The following is an 18,353-nucleotide window of genomic DNA, read 5'->3' as shown; positions in this document are numbered from 1 at the left end:
GCATCATGAGATGCACCCAAATTATATCACTTATCTCTCATGACGTGTGTGCTTTTCTCAAGGCTGGTAGCAGATCCATTTGAATATGTATATTTAAATGTATAGTTTTCCTCAGAATGTGTTTCTAACCTGAAATAAAAATATTAGGAATTTTCCTTTTAGTATTAGGATGGGAAAAATAGAACACATCAGTCCTTTTTATACTTACCATTGTTGTGCGTGTGTGTGCCTTTCAGTCATTATTTGATTCCTGGTGACTGCCTGGGCAGGTCCCTGCAGTTTTCTTGGCAAGATTTTCGAAGTGGTTTATCATTGCCTGCTTCTTCCTAGGACTGGTCCAAGGTTAATCAGCTGGCTTCATGGCTAAGGCAAAATGAGAACTCACCATCTCCTGGTTTCTAGCTAGAATCCTTAACCACTGCAACAAACTGGCTCCTAATTAATTAATTAAAATATTTTTAATTAGCATTAGGAGTCTCCAAAATTGAAAAATGATATATCAGTTATCTATAATGTATGTTCGTGGCAACATGATATCAGGTATATTTTTTTTAAAAAATGTGGTAAAATATTATAAATCAATGTTTTCAAATGTTTTCAAAGTTTCAAAGGTTTTACTGGATTTTCTTCCATCTTATGAAAATAATGAGGTAAAATATGTAAGTATATCTGGGCATTTGCCAGGAATCAAAAACTGACTTGAAAGTACAAAATTAATCAGTCAAGTCTCCTAAGCCATATTTGAATAGTAAGTATATTCTACTTTGTTTTAAATAATGGTGGCATTTGGGATTGGGGAGGGGTCTAAAAAAGGCAAGATGACAATTGCACAACTGAAGGCCTGCTGCCCTTTTTTAATGTGTAAATACTGTTGAAGACTATTTGTATCACATGCATGATGCACTTCAAAAGGAAATGTGGCCATGATGTCAACCATCTTGACTATTTTTGATCCTCACTCTACAGAGGCCCTACTAATCAGCTCATATTATCAAGCTGATGTTTTCTTAAAGAAGAATAAATAAAGGTTAACTTTAAGTTGTGTTGAAAAATAAGTCTTCTTGATTGGTTAGACAATCTGCATTGGTTCTTGGCAAAACCATACATGCTGTGGCAAATATAACTAGCTTGTACAGGTCCAGATATTTAGCATTCATACCTTGAAGGCCAAGCAAGGTCTTGTAACAGTTATAAGCTATATTACTTATCTCCAGTGATTTGTTATGAAGTTGGAGCACCTAATATCTTCACCTGGAAATTTGCCCCTTTGTTTTATTTTTCTTTGTATGTTTACATATATTATTGTATGTTTACCATAATGTTGCATGTATCCAGGAGCTGTGATGGTGCAATGGTTAAAATGCAGTATTGCAAGCTAACTCTGCCCACAGCCAGGAATTCGATCCTGACTGGCTCAGGGTTGACTCAGCCTTCCATCCTTCCGAAGTTGGTAAAATGAAGACTCAAAATTGTTGGGAGCAAAGTGCTGACATTTGTAAACCACTCAGAGAGTGCTATAAAGCACTATGGAGCAATATATATGATTAAGTACTATTGCTATGTAACATTGTATGTTGAATCCCAACAGGCAGCTACATTGCCCTATTAATTAAAATAATTTAGACTTTTAGAAGTAACTTTTTCTTGGATCCAATCTTGCACTTATTTTATGTACATATTTTGACCTGTGGTCAGAACCTTTTCCCTTGAGTTCATCTACTGCAATACATGTAGCACTGACAAAGATTTTGTGGTATACTTTATATTATCATATTTGTCAGAATTAAAATAAGCAAAATTTTTCAGTTTTTTGGCCAATATGCCTATCAGAATTAAAATTGCTAAAATACATTGATGTTTTGAGTGAGATTGTTGAAATACAATTTTCCTATATGAGATTGAGATGTTGGTATTTTCATTTGCTATTTGTTTTAAATGTTTTAAATTATTTTGGGGAGATTAGTGATACTTTTTATAGACAAAGTAGGCATATTGCCATTTTTGGGCCCAGGGTTTGAACAGTATTTTGCACCCATATTACTGTAAAATGGTTTGATATGGATGTCAGGGAGATGAAAGCTCTTTCCTATTTGAGTCCCAGGGAATACTCTTAGTGCTGCATAAGTTCAGTTATCAGGAACAAAGCTAAAGTCTTAAGATAGCTCTCTCACTCACCCACTAATAGAGTAGCTGTTGATTTACCACATGATTTTCTTTTCCAATAGAGAGAATAACAGAGGTGAAAACAGACATCTATGTTACCAGTTTCGGTCCAGTTTCTGACACTGAAATGGTAGGTTGGATTGCACAGATTCTAAGTATCTCCTATTATTGCTGCTAGGATAATTTGACAAGTGGATCCTTATGAGTGTTTATGCAATTCTCTCTTTTTTATACCAGGAGTATACTATTGATGTTTTTTTCCGACAAAGCTGGAAAGATGAAAGACTTCGATTTAAAGGCCCAATGCAACGCCTCCCTCTTAACAATCTTCTGGCCAGTAAGATCTGGACCCCAGATACCTTTTTCCACAATGGCAAAAAATCCATCGCTCATAATATGACCACTCCCAACAAGCTGCTGCGCCTTGAGGATGATGGAACCTTGCTGTACACAATGAGGTGAGCCTTATGACAGCTAATGTACTTTGAATGTCATTCTACACTCTTCATAAAAGCAGGGAAAGTGCTCACAGCTACATAGAAAAATGTCCAAAATCAGTGGAAATCTCCATCACACTTTTCAGTTAGTAACTAATGTACAATGTTGAACAAAACTGGTTTTAATGAAACCTTTCCCTTTTCCCACAATACTCACCATTGATTTACAGCTTAAACTAGAAAGTTTAATTTGCTCCTGCTTTTGTACATTTTTGTTTGGGATAACTCAAATATAACTTTAGTTCAACTTAATTAATTAAAACACATGAAGTTGAACATGTGGATGAATAGATGTTTGAGCAAGTATATTTTTCAGATCCTGGTAGTTCTGGATTTTAAATATTAAATATTAAAAACTGTCGAAAGTTCTGTTTTTTAATAGTAAAAGTAAAGATTTCCCTGTCAGTCATGTCTGACTCCAGGGCGTGGTGTTCATCTCTGTTTCTTGGCTGATGGAGCCAGCATTGTCTGAAGACAATTTCCGTGGTCATGTGGCCAGCATGGCTATATGCCAAAGGCTCACAGAACACTGTTATCTTCCCACCTATTACCTATTAATCTACTTGCATTTGCATGCTTTTGAACTGCTAAGTGCGTAGGAGCTGGGGCAAGTAATGGGAATTCACCCTGTTACGTGGACGCAGGTCTTGAACCCAGGCATAATAGTAATTTAATACTATTAGTAAAAACAAGTGAAACTGAAAAAAATAAAATGAAAAAAAAATAGGTACAGAAAAGAAAGGGGAAAAGGGAGAAAAATTAGAGAAACAGAAAAAAAAGAAAACATACAAATATAGTAAAGAAAAAGAAAAGAAATATATAAAAAGGGACTTCCCATCTTCATCACAAATATGAGTAATTTTAGTAACAAACAACAAAGGACCTCTTCTTCCCATATTCCATTTCTTATCTATAAACAAATCCTTAAAGCTTCTTCGTTTCTGTCCCGATATCAGCAAAGTCCACTACTAGTGATAACACCATATCTATTTCAACCTTGATTAAATAAACCAACTTGATTTTACTTCTTACCATGTTGATTTTTAATCTGTCCAAATAATGTCTTAGAACTTAATTTCTTTTCATTTTTTCTTGTCCCTTCTTATAAAATTCTTCACAGATTTAACAAGATTATTTAATAAATCCAATATAGGAAAATTATCCCAGTCACTGTCTTGTTTTAATAATTAACAAGGATATACAAACAACAAACATCAACCAGTTTCTTTGTGTGTCCAATCTAACATCTTTTATCTGGAATATTTGTAGCTTGTTATTTTTAAATTCAGTCTTTAAAATTTGTATTAAAATAATATAATAATTTTATAATGTAAGATTAATTTAATTAATTTATAATTGGATAATAATAGAGACACCCATTTAAGTAAAGTCAGACTTGATTTTGTCAACAGGTAGAATGTATTCCCCTTCCATAACATATTTTAGACATAATCTATCTATAAAGGCAGATATTATTAAAATTAATTTCTGGGTTCATTGTTAAAAAATAACATTAAATATACCCAATGTTAAAATATTTTATTTCATTCTGTATTTGTAATTCTGGTTTGAATGCTATTTCCTTTAATTGTAATCTTTAGTTCTCCAGCATGATGGATGAAGAATCCACCATTGGGTTATTTCAGTCCTCCTGCCCAATCAGACTAAATTGTCAAAGTTGTCACACCCGTCCTTGTCTGGTACCTCCCAGTTTCAACTTAGTCTGTTCGCCCATGAGGACGTGACAATTTTGACTCCCAAATTCTGACTTCTGACAGGTTTGACTCAGGGGAAATATTTTTCCTTCTAATCCATTAGTGGATTCTTTCTTTGAAGGGAAGGGATCAGAAGCCATACAGCTTCTGTCCCACCTTCCTCTTAAAATTCCAGACTTCTGTCATCTGAACTTCAAATCTCAGGCTTCTGTCATCTGAAGCCTCCCCTAACTGTCAGCTCCTACAGGAGCTGCAGATTCCATTTTTTGGAGAACCCTTGACTGCAAATAGATCTTAGGAGCCTCGGATGGCCAGAGGCTAATTCACTTCTGTCCCAATACCCTCTAGGGCCAGTCAGGCTTCTGACAGTGAAGCCTTCATTACCTGTCAGTTTCCTAGGCTGCGGGCACCATTTTGGAGGACCGTTAAACTGACAGGAGCCTCAGAGGACGTTACAGAGCTAGCTGGACCTTCTCAGCGTGAGGGTTCAGTCTTGGTCCTATTTCTTAGGCCAACTCAGATGATTTAGGCAATGAGAGCTGGGTTGTTGGCTCCGTAAACTCTCCGCTGCTACTGGAAGGCGCCGTGGGCTCTGTGCCTCTCAGCTGACTGGCGTGGACCGCCAAGAAACCCCATCATCATTTCTAATAGCTCGAGAGGTGAGGGGGACTTTCTAACGCGTCTCCCAACATTTTTGAAGCAGAGAGTGGTCGCTTCACAGGGACAAGCAATTTTCGGCTTCTTAGACCTCAGTCTTCAAGGGTTAGCCCGCTCCCTGCCTCGGCAGCGCGATCGCCATTTTGGCACGCCGCGGGGCGACCATTCTTCTAAATTTCACAATTCTAGCCTTTAAAGGCTTAAACTTGGAGAAGGCCGTCTCCCACAGTGCCCTACAAACGGACACTAAACAGACGATTTAGAGCTGCCGGCTTCAATGCCTTGCAGCCATGGGCACTATTTGGGATTCCCTCACCCAATTACTTCTCCTTCTTGATTGCTGTGGCCACCATTTTGATCACCTAGCACAGCGTCTGGGCCTCACCCCTTATAGATTAGATCCTCAAAGTACTGTTGACAGCTTCCAATCACACTCAGAATTTTATTATCAGAAGCTAAATTCAGGACCTTCACCTACTCCCTGGTTGCAGACCAGCACCAATTATCTACTTCACAGACAATTTTTGCGTAGGCCCTTGCCACTTAGCACCCCTTCACCTTACCCATCTGCCACTCTGCATCTAGTGGTTGCTCACTATGACCTGACCATCGCCACTAAATGAGACACGTGAGATCTCGTCACCCCATGGGTCACAGGTCTGTGCATTATGGACACATTAACTTTGTCTCTTCCGCTGGTGATGAGCGCCTTGACGCGCCCAGTGTGATTCTGGCTTGGCCAATGGGTCGGACCATATCACGGTGGGTAACTGATGTCTCTTGCAGATCAAGATTGTTCCAGTGCCGCATCAGGAACTCTTCTTGTTTAACCATGGCAGACAACACTGAGCCAAGGCTTCTGCTGCTGTCAGGCAATCCAGTCAAAAATCTCCTTGTCAAGAAGCCGCGGCTAAGGGAAAGGCCAAAGCTAAGTCTAAATTTGGCAAGAGGTCAAGTAAGTCAGCTGACAAGCAGGCCTATTGCTCACACCAAGCCCTGGAGAAGCAATTCTCTCAGGCCCAACGATTGTCAGCTGGGGAAGGGCGTAAATCACCACTTCCCCCACTTGCAGCTCCCGAGATGGACCCACAATTGCTTACTTCAACATGGGCGGGGCCCCCAGAGCGAGAGTTTCAGCAGGTCTCAATACAGACCTTTGGTCAGGGAGGCCCACCCCTCTTTGGGGAGGAACTCAAGCCGCCGGGCCCCTCCACAGAACCTACAGCGACATTTACCCCAACTGCAGCAGGGCTTCGTTCTTCATAAGATCCTTCCTTTGCTGATCAGCTGCAGGCCATGATATCGCAGGCCTGATATTCATGCAATGGCCTCTTCAAGTCATCAACAATCTTCATCCCTGCCAAGATCTTCATCAGTGCCAACCGTCTCAATACGACCTGCACTGCTCGACCACCCAAATTTGACCTCGCCCCCCCCCCATTCTCCAGGATCCGACTCTACCAGCTCCTCTGATTATGACTGCACTGCAGACCAGTGGTCGGATTGCTAGGAGCCTCTGCAAGATCCTATCCCATGGCAGAGCTCTTTAACGCTTCGCTTTTTCCATCTTTACTTCGCATGGCATGTGCAGCGGGTAAGATCAACTCTGACCCTATTCGCAGAAACTTCCCATCCCAGAAACTTCCACTATCCAGGACACGAATCCGCTATTCTTGGAACCGGTAGTCTGGCGTAAGCAAATCCCCTGTCCCCCCTCCTATTCCTTAAAAATATTCAGGGACAATGGGAATCCCCAGCAGCACAACGTTCCCAGGGGGGAGCTGAACGCAAGCTAGTAGATATGGCCCCAAATTTAACAAATCTGTTGGAGGTGCCTAAAGTGGATGAATCCCTAGCCCCACTATTGTCAGCCGCCAGGTTACCAGTAGATGTCTCTGATGCCCTTAGGGCGGAGGATAAGAAATCTGAACTAGCATTTCGCAAAGCTCACCAAGCATCTGCATGGGCAGCAAAGGCGGCAACCTCCACTTCCTTTTTCGCCAGAATTTCCCTCATTTGGTTTAGACAGCTCCAGGAAAGGATCCCCCTAGAGGAGGTAAGAGTCCGCCAGGACCTGACCAAACTGATAGCAACTTCTGAGTACATGGCGGATGTGTCCTTATACGCCGCCAGGCACTCATCCCGAGCACTGGCTTCCAGCATCGTTGCACGGAGGCTGCTTTGGCTTAAGAACTGGAGGGCCAAGAGCAAACACAAATGGCGTGTGGCCACAGCTCCATTTAAGGGAGGCCGACTATATGGGGAGGCATTAACACCCTACCTGGTGGAGAACAAACAGAAACAGAAGGTTATCTCTCATTTGGCTAAGAGAGCAAATAGGCGGTTCTTTCCCTATGGCCGCCATCAGTCCTTTCATACCGGTGCAACAACAGAGGCTGGACAAACATACCGTCCCTCTACTCCCAAGTCAGACCGTCCATTTGACAGGATGAATTATAGGGACCGGCCCTGAAACCAGACCCAGAATAAGTCTTCCTTTCGAGGCAGAGGGGGTCATCCTTTCTGTCACTCCAAGTGACTTAGCAGGGACCCCCTCCATTGGTGGCAGACTCACTCTCTTCATCCACCAATAGGAAAACACAACCAGAGACTCCTGGGTTCTACAGACCATAAGGGAGGGTCTATCTCTGGAGTTCATAACCAGACCCATAGACCATTTCGTCTCTTGTCCAACCTTGAGAAATCCAATAAAAAGAGGTCTCATGATAGATGCCATTTGGCATTTATTAAGCATCAAGGCCATAAAGGAGGTCCCAGCAGACCAGGAAGGAAAGGGATATTACTCCATCCTGTTTGTAGTCCCAAAATCCTCAGGGGGATGGAGGGCAATCCTCGACCTCAAGGGCCTGAACTACCATCTCCAGTATTGGAAGTTCAAGATGCAGACACTCCACTCCATCTTGGGCAGCGTCCGGCGAGGGGATTTCATGACCTCAATCGATCTCACAGATGCATATCTACACATCCCCATCCTCCTGGATCACCACCAATTTTTGCAGATTTGTCATCTCAACCATCACTTCCAATACAGGGCCCTACCATTCGGTCTCTCTTCTGCCCCCAGGGTCTTCAAGGAGCGTCACTGAATTCTTCTGACCACAGACACAAGTCTCTTCAGCTGGGGTGTGCACCTCCAATCTCAGATGGTTCAGGGTCAATGGTTGCGGTTGGACCTGAAGCACAACATCAATTGGTTGGAGCTCAGAGCGATCCATCTGGCTCTCCAACACTTCCGCATTGAGATTGGGGGGGCAATACATGCTGGTCCTCACTGACAATGTAGCTGCAAAGGCTCATGTGAACCGGCAAGGGGGCACGCGTTCCAGGTCCCTCATGACGGAGGCTCAGGCGTTGGGCTCCTGGGCAGAGACCAACCTGCTTTCCATCAGGGCCAAGCACATTTCGGGAGAGGCGAACCAGCAGGCGGACTTCCTCAGCAGGTCAATAGTGGACCATTCGGAATGGTGGTTGCACTTGGATCTCTTCAAGGAGATCACAGACAGGTTTGGCCATCCGATTGTGGACCTATTTGCCTCGCCGGGAATGCTCAGGAGTCATACTCATTAGGAGCGATTGACATGATTCAGGCTGCCAGGAGACCAGCGACTAACTGCATTTACCATCACACTTGGCGGAATTTCTGTCACTGGTGTGACAAGAATCACTTGAGTCTCTCCATAGTGACCATCCCAAAGGTCTTAGACTACTTGTTAGAGGGCATTAATAAGGGATTGTCACCCAACACCATTCGCAGATAGGTAGTGGCTCTTTCCATGGTGCTCTCCTGGGACAGGTCAGAATCCTTATCTCAGCATCCCATGGTCTGCTCCTTTCTCAAAGGAATTACAAATAGCAGACCGCCCATGGTCCACAGGTATCCCTCCTGGGAGCTACCCCGGGTTCTGCAGGCCCTAACTGCCTCACCCTTTGAACCCATTAGAACCTGTTCTTTGCTTGTCACTCAAGGTTTCCTTTCTGATTGCCATTACCTCCGCCAGATGTATCTCGGAGCTGGCCACTTTATCTATCAGGAAAGACCTGTGCATGTTTCATGAGGATAGGGTGGTTCTCAGGTTAGATCCGTTAGATCCTTCCTTTATCCCTAAGATAAACACAGTGTTTCATAGGGCACAGGAGATTATTCTCCCAAACTTTTGCCCCATCTGTCACATGACCTGGAAAGGCAATGGCACACATTAGATGTACGCAGGGCCTTGCGCTGTTACATCAAATGCACAGCGCCTTTTTGTAAATCAGAAGCCCTGTTTGTCTCATTTCAACCTTCTATGGGGCAGAAGGTATCCACCTCTGCCATAGGCAGGTGGATCAGGGCGTGCATAGCAGGGGCGTATGTGTCGCTTTCCCTGCCAGTTCCAAGTCATGTGATGGCACATTCCACTCGCAGTGCTGCCACATCTGCGGCGTGGGCAACACAAGCATCCATAGAGGATATTTGCAGGGCGGCGACATGGTCTTCGCCTTCCCCTTTTATTAGGCATTACTGACTGGACAAATTTGCATCTGCTGAGGCTTCCTTCGGTCGACGAATACTGCAACAGGTAGTGCCAGAACTAGGGACACAGGTCCCAACTGACTCCCTCCCATAGGGACAGTGGGGGCTTTGGTAAGTCCCATTGGTGGATTCTTCATCCATCATGCTGGAGAAGGAGCGTTGGCTTACCTGAACGCCTCTTTTCAGCATGATGAAGAATCCACGCCCACCCCTCTAGAGGTCAGTTCAGCCACGTGTTAGGGGGTTGCTTCTTTTTCCTTCTCTTGGGAATCATCACGTCAGACTATCGTCATTGGCTCCGCCGTCGTTGAAACCGGGAGGTACCAGACAAGGACGGGCGTGACAACTTTGACAACTTAGTCTGATTGGGCAGGAGGACTGAAATAACCCATTGGTGGATTCTTCATCATCATGCTGAGAAGAGGCATTCAGGTAAGCCAACGCTCTTTCTCTTCAGTTCCCTCTAGTGTCCAATTTTTAAAGTCTTACTATTTTTAAAAAAATAAATTTTAAAAAGTAATTTTTCCCATTTGAAGGATTCTTTAAAATTAATTCCAAAATCTTATTACAAATTTACCTGTACTCTTACTCCACTTATAGCTTTCTAAAATCAAAGTTTTAATTACTTTTTTCCTGTTTATTAATTTTTTTAAAAACATATAGTTAAAACTTCTTTTGCTATGGATTGAAGGAAACTTACCCAGTGCTTTAAAACATTCCCCTTTGGAAGAATCTTAAGCAAACATTTTATAATTTATATTCTGAGTTTCTTGGAATGTACCCACCTATTTATTATGCGTAGAATTAGGCTATTCTGACTATATACCTTGGTTGACTTGCTGGGGAATACTAGGAGTTGAAGTCCATACATCTTAAAGTTTCCAAGGTTGAGAAACGCAGTTCCAGAGGCTTACATCAATGCAGTATTTGACTTGCTTGACTTTTTAAGAGAAAAAAAGGAACCAAATTTCTGCTTGATATTATGGGCTTTCAACCTAGTAGTTTGCTCTATTAAGCTTTGGACAAGCCACCTTTGAACTGAAGATCAGCATATCTTCTATCTCCACCAGCTATCAGAGTTTTCCTCTTAATAAAATACTTTACTTTACTTTACTTTACTTTACTTTACCTTACCTTACTTTTCTTTCTTTATGTATGTATGTATGTATGTATGTATGTATGTAATTATGTAGGTATGTATCACAATTAGAGTGACTCTGTTAGCAGAAGTGATGTACTGCACAGTTTTCCAGTACTACTAAACTGGGGGATATTGAATTTGTTTGTTCCAATTGTCCTGTCCATTTTATACAACTTGGCACTGAGTCTTAATTATCCTCCTGCTATTAAACTGTTTTGGCTGGCCCATTGTGGAGAAAGTTTATCTCCTATTAGCTGATGTGTCTGCAGAAATATCTAGAAAGATAGTTAAGTTTTATGCTGTTGATATTGCCATCAAGTGGGCAATTGTTATGCCTTCCAGTTATTAAATATTGAACAGCCTCACATGCTAATTTATTTTATATTATACCTTAGATTATCGTGATTTCTTAGATGCTTCTGGATTTTTAAATTCTATTTCTATTTTTTTCCAAGTTTATTAATTTTACAATATTACATTTACATATTTGAAAAGTAGCGTGGCAGCTGAGCACAGTAATTCCATTACATTTGAATATCATCAGTAAAAATCTCAAAGTGTTACAACAACTAATTCCCTCTCTTTCCCCCATAATATCTACTGTCATGTTCGAATCAATACAGTTCTTATTCTATCAATCAAACAAAAAGTACCTTTCTAATATTCATCAATAATCTTCACTCTATATATATCTTAATTAATTTGACATTCCACCTTTTAGACAATAACCTAGTAAGTTTTTCTTAATTTTAATTTCCTGTTGATATTTAAGTTTAATGTTTAATCTTTATCATTTCCAGATTTTAAATGATCCCAATTTCTCTCGTATCTCACATTTGGGGCTAATAATTTTTTTCTTTTCTTCCTTCTACTTTCTTTCTTTCTTCCTTTCCAGAAAGAGGAAAAAAAATAAAAAAACACCATTTGTACCACAAACCCATATACAAATTTAATTATTAGTATTTATACTTCTAAGTTTTACTTAACCTTTGTCTCAACTCATAACAATATCTTAAATTCAAATCTTAGTTATTTGTAAACATTCAAACTTTTAGCCAATCAGTAACTTGATGGTTAATTCTCCCTTAATATTTTAATTTAACATTTAATATTTATTTTTTCCAGATTTTTAATTAAACACAATTCCTTTATCACAATTCCTCATACATTCTAATATTTAAAATACACACCTTGTATATAAATTCTACCATCTATCTTACCCATCTAATAAGACAGTATAATATTCTTATTTCAATATATTGCTAGATTTTATGTGACCAAAATTTTCTTTATCTCAAATAGTTACAATATCTTGTGTTCAGAATACATATTCTATCCATTTAGATATATTCTATTTTAGATCTCATGTATAGATTAAAACTCCAATCTTTTTCAATCTTATTCTAGCTTTTTTTCTCTGCCAGGTCATTTTTCGTATCTTTGCCTTTAAATCATCCAAAAAATCTCCTTGTATTGTTGTGGCTATTGTTTGATGTTGATAAGAGCGTCCAGTTGATGTTTTCTTAAGAGGACTAGTTGATTTAGCTGGTAGTTTTTCCAGTTCAGTGAAGTTGCCCCTAAGTATTTATCTTCTCTTTCATCTGTTTTTCTTTTTTATCTTCAAATTCCTTCTGGTTTATAAAAAAAGTCCTTTCCTTGTTCTGTTTCTTTTTTCTGTTTTCCATTGTCTGTATTTGTTGAATATCTAAGTCTTTTGTCATAGCATTTAGTTTTTTCACTTTCTCTATAGAATTCTGTATAGATAATTCTTTGGTTGAAGTCATAGTTTGAGTTTCCATATCCAGACTTATACGTAAAGTTTGGATCATCGCTTTTAACATACAAAGAATTTGTTCCTGTACTTCCTCTGTAGAAGAAATGCATTCCTGTTCTTCCATTCTAGTATATTAAACTCAAAAAAAAAAAAAGAAAAGAAAGAAACTTACAGTCAGAAAGTCCACCAAATGGGGAGCTGAGCTGAGTTTTGGGCAGATGGTGTTTCAAGGTTGCTTTATATCTTATCTATTTTCAAAGCTGTCAACAAGTCTCTTGAAGAATAGCAGGTTACGTCTCAGAGTTAGTTCAATCTTTTTAGTTCTTTTTCTCTTCTATTTTAAGAAGAAAAAAACCCAAATCTTCAATAGTAATTAGAGTGAAAATCAGAGAAAAAAATATAGAAAGTAGAAAGTTACAAATCTTATAATCCACCAATTTTAGGAAATAGAATTCCAATTAGGATCCCAGTATTTTTCCAACGCTTTAAACTTGGTTAATTGCCGCAGTTTCTGGAGGAGGGCTAGAATCCCCCTTCTCTCACCACAGGGGGAAAGTACTTTAGCAGGTAATTAAGTAATTAAGATGTAAGAGAGGCAAGCCTCACCCAGTCTTGTCCATGCTGCTTTGAAGTTGCCAGATGGTAATGTGACTTTGGCTGTTAGCAGCCTAGGAATGAGCCATATTTCTATGGCCAGTCCTTTCGTCTGCCAGTTTGGAGGGATCGCCTACTCTGACGGGAGAGTTGCTACTTTCCCGTGATCCAGCGAAAGCCCCTCTTTGCTGGTTGCCTCTTCAGGGCGACTTTCGGTCCTTTTCAGGGCCTCCAGTGATACGAAACTGAATGAGAGAGAGAGAGAGCAAATCTCCCAGCCATCCATGGCGGCCACATGATGAACCGGAAGCCGTCTAAATTCTATTTCTAAATCCTTAAGTGTGTTCACAATTTTTCTATTGTTGTTACTCTTTGTGCTCTTATTTTTTGGATTAAGTATCCTTTTGACCATTGGTCTATGGTTGTTAATAAAGCTGAACTTTAAAAAAAAAAGTTGATGAAATGGTTTGGATTTAGGCCATTAACAGCAAGAGAGCCAACTGCCTGATTACATTAACCAGGTGGCTAGCAAAAAAGAAGCACTTTGCTGTAGCTCAGTGATCCACACTTCTTTGGATTTAAACATTAAAAGTTTAAACATTCATAATGTACCAGATGTCCCATTGTCCACTATAAGTCATGTCTTGCTTGTGTGACACTTTTTGGCCAGTTGTATAGACTTGCATAAGTTATAAAATAAATGCACTATTTTTCCTATAAGCTAAAATTTTATCTGCCCAGATAATTTTAAAAAAATCTGTTTTTTTGTGTTTAATGATTGCATGTATGTATATGCAATATATATGTTGAGAATAAAATTTGATCACCAGGAGAAGTTAAAACGTTAAAAGTTTTAATATAAAACAGAAGTTTTAAATAAAACATTAAAAGTTTTAAAAATTAGCAACCTAGCTTTCGTTGGCTCCTGCCAACTTCATCAGGGCATACATTAATCAATGGGAGTAAACATTTATATATAAGTTAACGCCTGCACCCGACTTCTGGACCGCGTAATGGGTCCAGGTCGCCCAATCGTAGCATTCATTGTAATTGCTGCATGACTGAGTGACTCATCTACTTGTATCACGCGTCCCTCATCAAGGTTTAAACAAGCTTCCGACTCTCCACTCATCCACATCCGTGGTCTGTGAAGATCTTCGATCTTATTCAAACATACAATATATATGTATGTATATGTATATACAGTAAAAGCAAGTACCTCCATCTTACCCCCAGAATTACATTATTAAAATAATTTTTTATCAGTGTGATTACTCTATCCCTGTTTTAAATGTTGTGCTTGAAGCATATGCATCCTTTTTCTGCAATTTTCTTTTCGGTATCTAAACAGCTTTTTGACTGTCTTATTGGTACAATATGTTGAAATCTTTATTGGATGAAAACTTTAAAAGTATGATCCTAGCTAAAAAATATTTTGTACATCCTAAATTTAATAAGGAGATGTTCAACAATCATAGTGTGGAGAATAAAATGCTGAAGAAACAGAAGAATTTTTTTACAGTATAAGCTTTTTAAAAATTGACTAAAATTATGTTTTTCCACATATCTTTTTCCACATATAGAAATGTAGTGCACCTGTGTCATTAACCTTGATATTGCAAGTAATCATGCCCACCATATCATGTAGTAAGGTTCTGACAGGTTCAATTCATTTATGTTAAAAATAACATGTAATACGTGGACCTTCCACTTAGCGGCAGCATATCCTCACCTTTAGTTTCAATAATTTAACTGAAGAACTGTGCTTATTAATAGAGAAAAACATTTAACACTTCCTTTGCTTTGATCATGAGTATAAATCCATACAGTGAATCTGGTGGCCTTTGATTTCGAGTCCCATAATATACTTAATAAAAAAGGCACTATAATTGCATTAACTATTAAAATTAATTAGTATAAAATGAAAGAGTTATTTTTTGATTATCCTTGTAGAAGAGGCTGGGTTATTCTCTCTTAAAAATAAAAAAAAGCTTGTCTTAATTTTAAATCTGGCAGATTTCTGCAGAGGGAAGCTAGTGTGCCAGATGTTGTATAATGTCTGCACAGCTGTGTGTAAAGTCATCTAAGGTATAAAAGTGACTTGCTAAGCTGCACCTGAACAAATCTCACACTTTCTACAAAAGCCCGTTTATTTAATTAGTAGGATTTTGTTTTGCTTTAGTTTTATTATTAGTCTTTGATTTTACCTGATATAATTACTGAGAATGATAACAAGATATGGTAAAAAATAGGAGATAAGGAAGTAATGTTAACCAAATTATGTCCCAAAGCAGATCCATCTTGGAGATGATTGTTAGACTTTAGAAAAAGGCACATTTTATCATACCAGAAATTGTAAGTCATGATAGAAGAAAGTTGTTGGTCTTTTTTGATAAAGCAGTTGTATTTCAAAGATTATTATTTAGTTCCATGGGAACGACGGTCCAAAATGTTATGTGAAAATGCAGTACACCGGTGTTTTTATGTCCCAAGTATAAAGCTTTCAGTGACAAGAAGCCCAAAGTACCTGGAATAAATACCTGGTTGCAAATTTGTCTTGCAATCTGGTACTTTTGTCCCAATGACAGAAATAGTATTGTGTCTGCCCCTTTGGTACATGCATAAACTATCACAACACAGATACAAATGAGTCAAGATATATGTCATGTCTGAACAATCCTACTTTTGTCATATGCCCCTCTGACCTCTCTCATAGATGCCTCTTAGGAAACCCATACATTAAATATATATACACACAAATGTGTATCTTTTCATAAACCACTTCCACTGTCAGCCATAACTTCTTTGCAAAGTTATCTTACAACCAACAAACAGTTTTTTATTGGAAATTATTTTTTGGGGAATACCTGTAAACATTTTAAAGCTATTTGAAGCCTTCAGTACATTGGTTTAATTTCTAAGGATAGAAAAGAAAACCAAGGCAGATGAAATTTTGAACATTAATTTCAGAATGCTCTTGAAGCTACAAAGCCCTACCAAGGAGGAGAAGCTGAAATCAGTAAGCTGCCTTTGATCTCATTACAGTGGGCAGAAAAAAAATAAGTGTCCTTCATCACTCACAGTGGGAGAAACAGAACTGGTATAATTTTTGCTTTAATTGATGATTTTGTCTTAGGAACAGAAAGGCTTTAGATTTTTGAAGTCACAGCTGCTGAGATGTCCTTGTTTTCTTTGACACTGTAATTCTGACCTTCCAGCAGAACCAGAAAGAATGCTCATATTGTAAGTCACACCTCTTCCAAGAAGTGATTAGCAGCTGTTTTCTGCTTAAGAGGCCAAATGAAAACAAGGGTGTGCTCCCTAGATCTCACGACCCATCATGTGGTTAGGGAAATAAATGCTTAAATATATTTATATATAGGATCATAATACTATCCAAATTGTTATAGTTCATTAAAATATTGTGGTTCTACATCAGGCCTGAGAAAGATCTGAATACTGTTTTAGGACAACATGCAGGCTAAGTTGATATATTTATTTTGGGGACTACAGGGAGGTTTAGGTTGAGTTGCTGGCAAAATGGGACCTAAATATATTAAATATATATACAAGTTTCCTCAGAACAGCCACTCAAAAAAGTTATTTCAAACAATAAACATATACAGTGAGATGTCAGTAACTAATTTTATGAGCCCGTGAAATTTTTTGATATTGGTTTTTTCCCCATGGAAAATGATAGCAGTGTAAAAATGTTCTATCCCATATTAGTAACCACCCATAGACATACATTATCATTCACTATTGATAATAAAATGTTGCCTGATCTGCATATACAAGTTATAGTAGAACTTAAATAGTAATATAAGCTTCTCAGAAACTGACATCTTACAGTACTAGAGGTGTTATGTCCTGGGCCGGCAGGCACAGGCTGCAGCGATTGGCCCGGGCAGACCATGTGGATGCCCGGGACAAGAAAGGCTGTTTCCAGCCTTTGCAATGATTGGCCAGCAAGGTATTGTGCTGCCTGGGACAAGAAAGGCTGCTTCCAGCCTTTGCAATGAATAGCCAGCAAGGTATTGTGCAGAGGGGCTATAAAAGGGGGCCGCACCATTTTAAAAGCTGTTCTGTTGGTGTTGCTTTGTCTCAATGCCTCTTTTCCTGAAACAGAACATTGGCGACGAGGATGGGATGCCTGCAAGGCAAACAGATTAAGAAGCCAAGCTGACTCACCACAGGGGGGCTTGCAGCTTGGAGAAGTGTGGCTCCTGGAGATTGCCTTAGCCTGCCAGCACTGAGACGCTGGAGGTGAGCTCAGAAAAGGGGGCCCCTTCTCAATCCTTGCAGCAAGAAACATGGATGAAGTTCCTGGGCTGAAACGATGGCAAAGATAGGCCAGCTTTCAGAATTTGACATAGCTCACCCAGAACGCTGGAGCTCATATGTGGCCTGGGTCGAGAACTACCTCCGGGTGAATCAAATTCGTGAAGATGACCTCAAAGCTGTCACGCTGCTGTGTGTGTGTGGGCAAGAGATCTTCGAGATTGCAGAGAATCTGGTCGCCCCAGCACCACTGGAATCAATCACCTACACAGAATTGAAGAGGATGCTTCGAGAGCATTTTGAACCCAAGCTCTCAGTGATTGTCTGGAGACACGCGTTTGAGCAGAGGGACCAGAGGCCTGGTGAGTCTGCAGCAGAGTTTGTTGCAGTCCTGCGACAAGCAGCTAGGCCCTGCGAATTCAAAGACTTGGAGGAGAGACTGAGGGATCGGCTGGCCTGTGGCCTGCGAAACCGGGAGTTGCAGCAGAAGCTCTTCACAAAGGAAGGCCTCATCCAAGATGCCCTGAAGGAAGTTTCAGCCGCAGAAACAGCAGGCGAAGCTGTGAAGGCCTTGCAGCTCTCCAAGCTCCCTCAAGTTCCAGCCACCATCCATCAAGAGGTTGGTCACAAAGAATCCGAACAGGATCCAGAATTGGAAGTGGACCGGCTGCATCAGACTCCAGGGAGAAGGCCTCACGGAGGGAAGGCCCAGCCAGCATCATCCCCTCGGTGCATCGGGTGTGGAGGCCGCCATCGCTGCGCAGACTGCCGTTTCCGCTCTGCCATCTGCAGGGCCTATGGGAGGCAAGGCCACATTGCCTCCGTCTGTTTGGGTCACCAGAAGGTACATTACACAGAAGAATTGTCTCAGAAAGGTACCAGGGTCCCCAGCCAGAACAGGTGGGCTTCTGCGCATCACGTAGGACCGTTTTTAGAACGGGGGTCCACAGGCCACTTAGGAAGAAGCTTCAGATCAACGTGAAGTTGCAAGGGGTCC

At 40.2% G+C, this 18,353-nt stretch overlaps 2 protein-coding genes across 5 annotated transcripts in view; one reads left to right on the top strand and one right to left on the bottom strand.

Moving 5' to 3' along the window:
- The window catches only part of LOC120307269 (gamma-aminobutyric acid receptor subunit alpha-5), a 213,742-nt gene that overhangs the window by 60,806 nt on the left and 134,583 nt on the right, over positions 1–18,353 (top strand). For all 4 annotated transcript variants that reach the window (XM_039341829.1, XM_039341831.1, XM_039341832.1 and 1 more), the window contains 2 exons: positions 2,226–2,293; positions 2,401–2,621. In XM_039341829.1, the coding sequence (XP_039197763.1) occupies positions 2,226–2,293; positions 2,401–2,621 (289 nt within the window). The remainder of the gene's footprint in view (positions 1–2,225; positions 2,294–2,400; positions 2,622–18,353) is intronic.
- Positions 1–18,353, bottom strand: part of GABRB3 (gamma-aminobutyric acid type A receptor subunit beta3) — a 543,595-nt gene that overhangs the window by 407,010 nt on the left and 118,232 nt on the right. The gene's annotated exons all lie outside the window — the stretch shown is intronic.

This window comes from Crotalus tigris, unplaced genomic scaffold, assembly GCF_016545835.1.
Source record: "Crotalus tigris isolate CLP2741 ecotype Arizona unplaced genomic scaffold, ASM1654583v1 scf7180000017772.1543713, whole genome shotgun sequence".
NCBI lineage: Eukaryota > Metazoa > Chordata > Lepidosauria > Squamata > Viperidae > Crotalus > Crotalus tigris.
The sequence above is the reverse complement of the archived record's forward strand: the minus strand, read 5'-3'. Positions and strand labels throughout refer to the sequence as shown.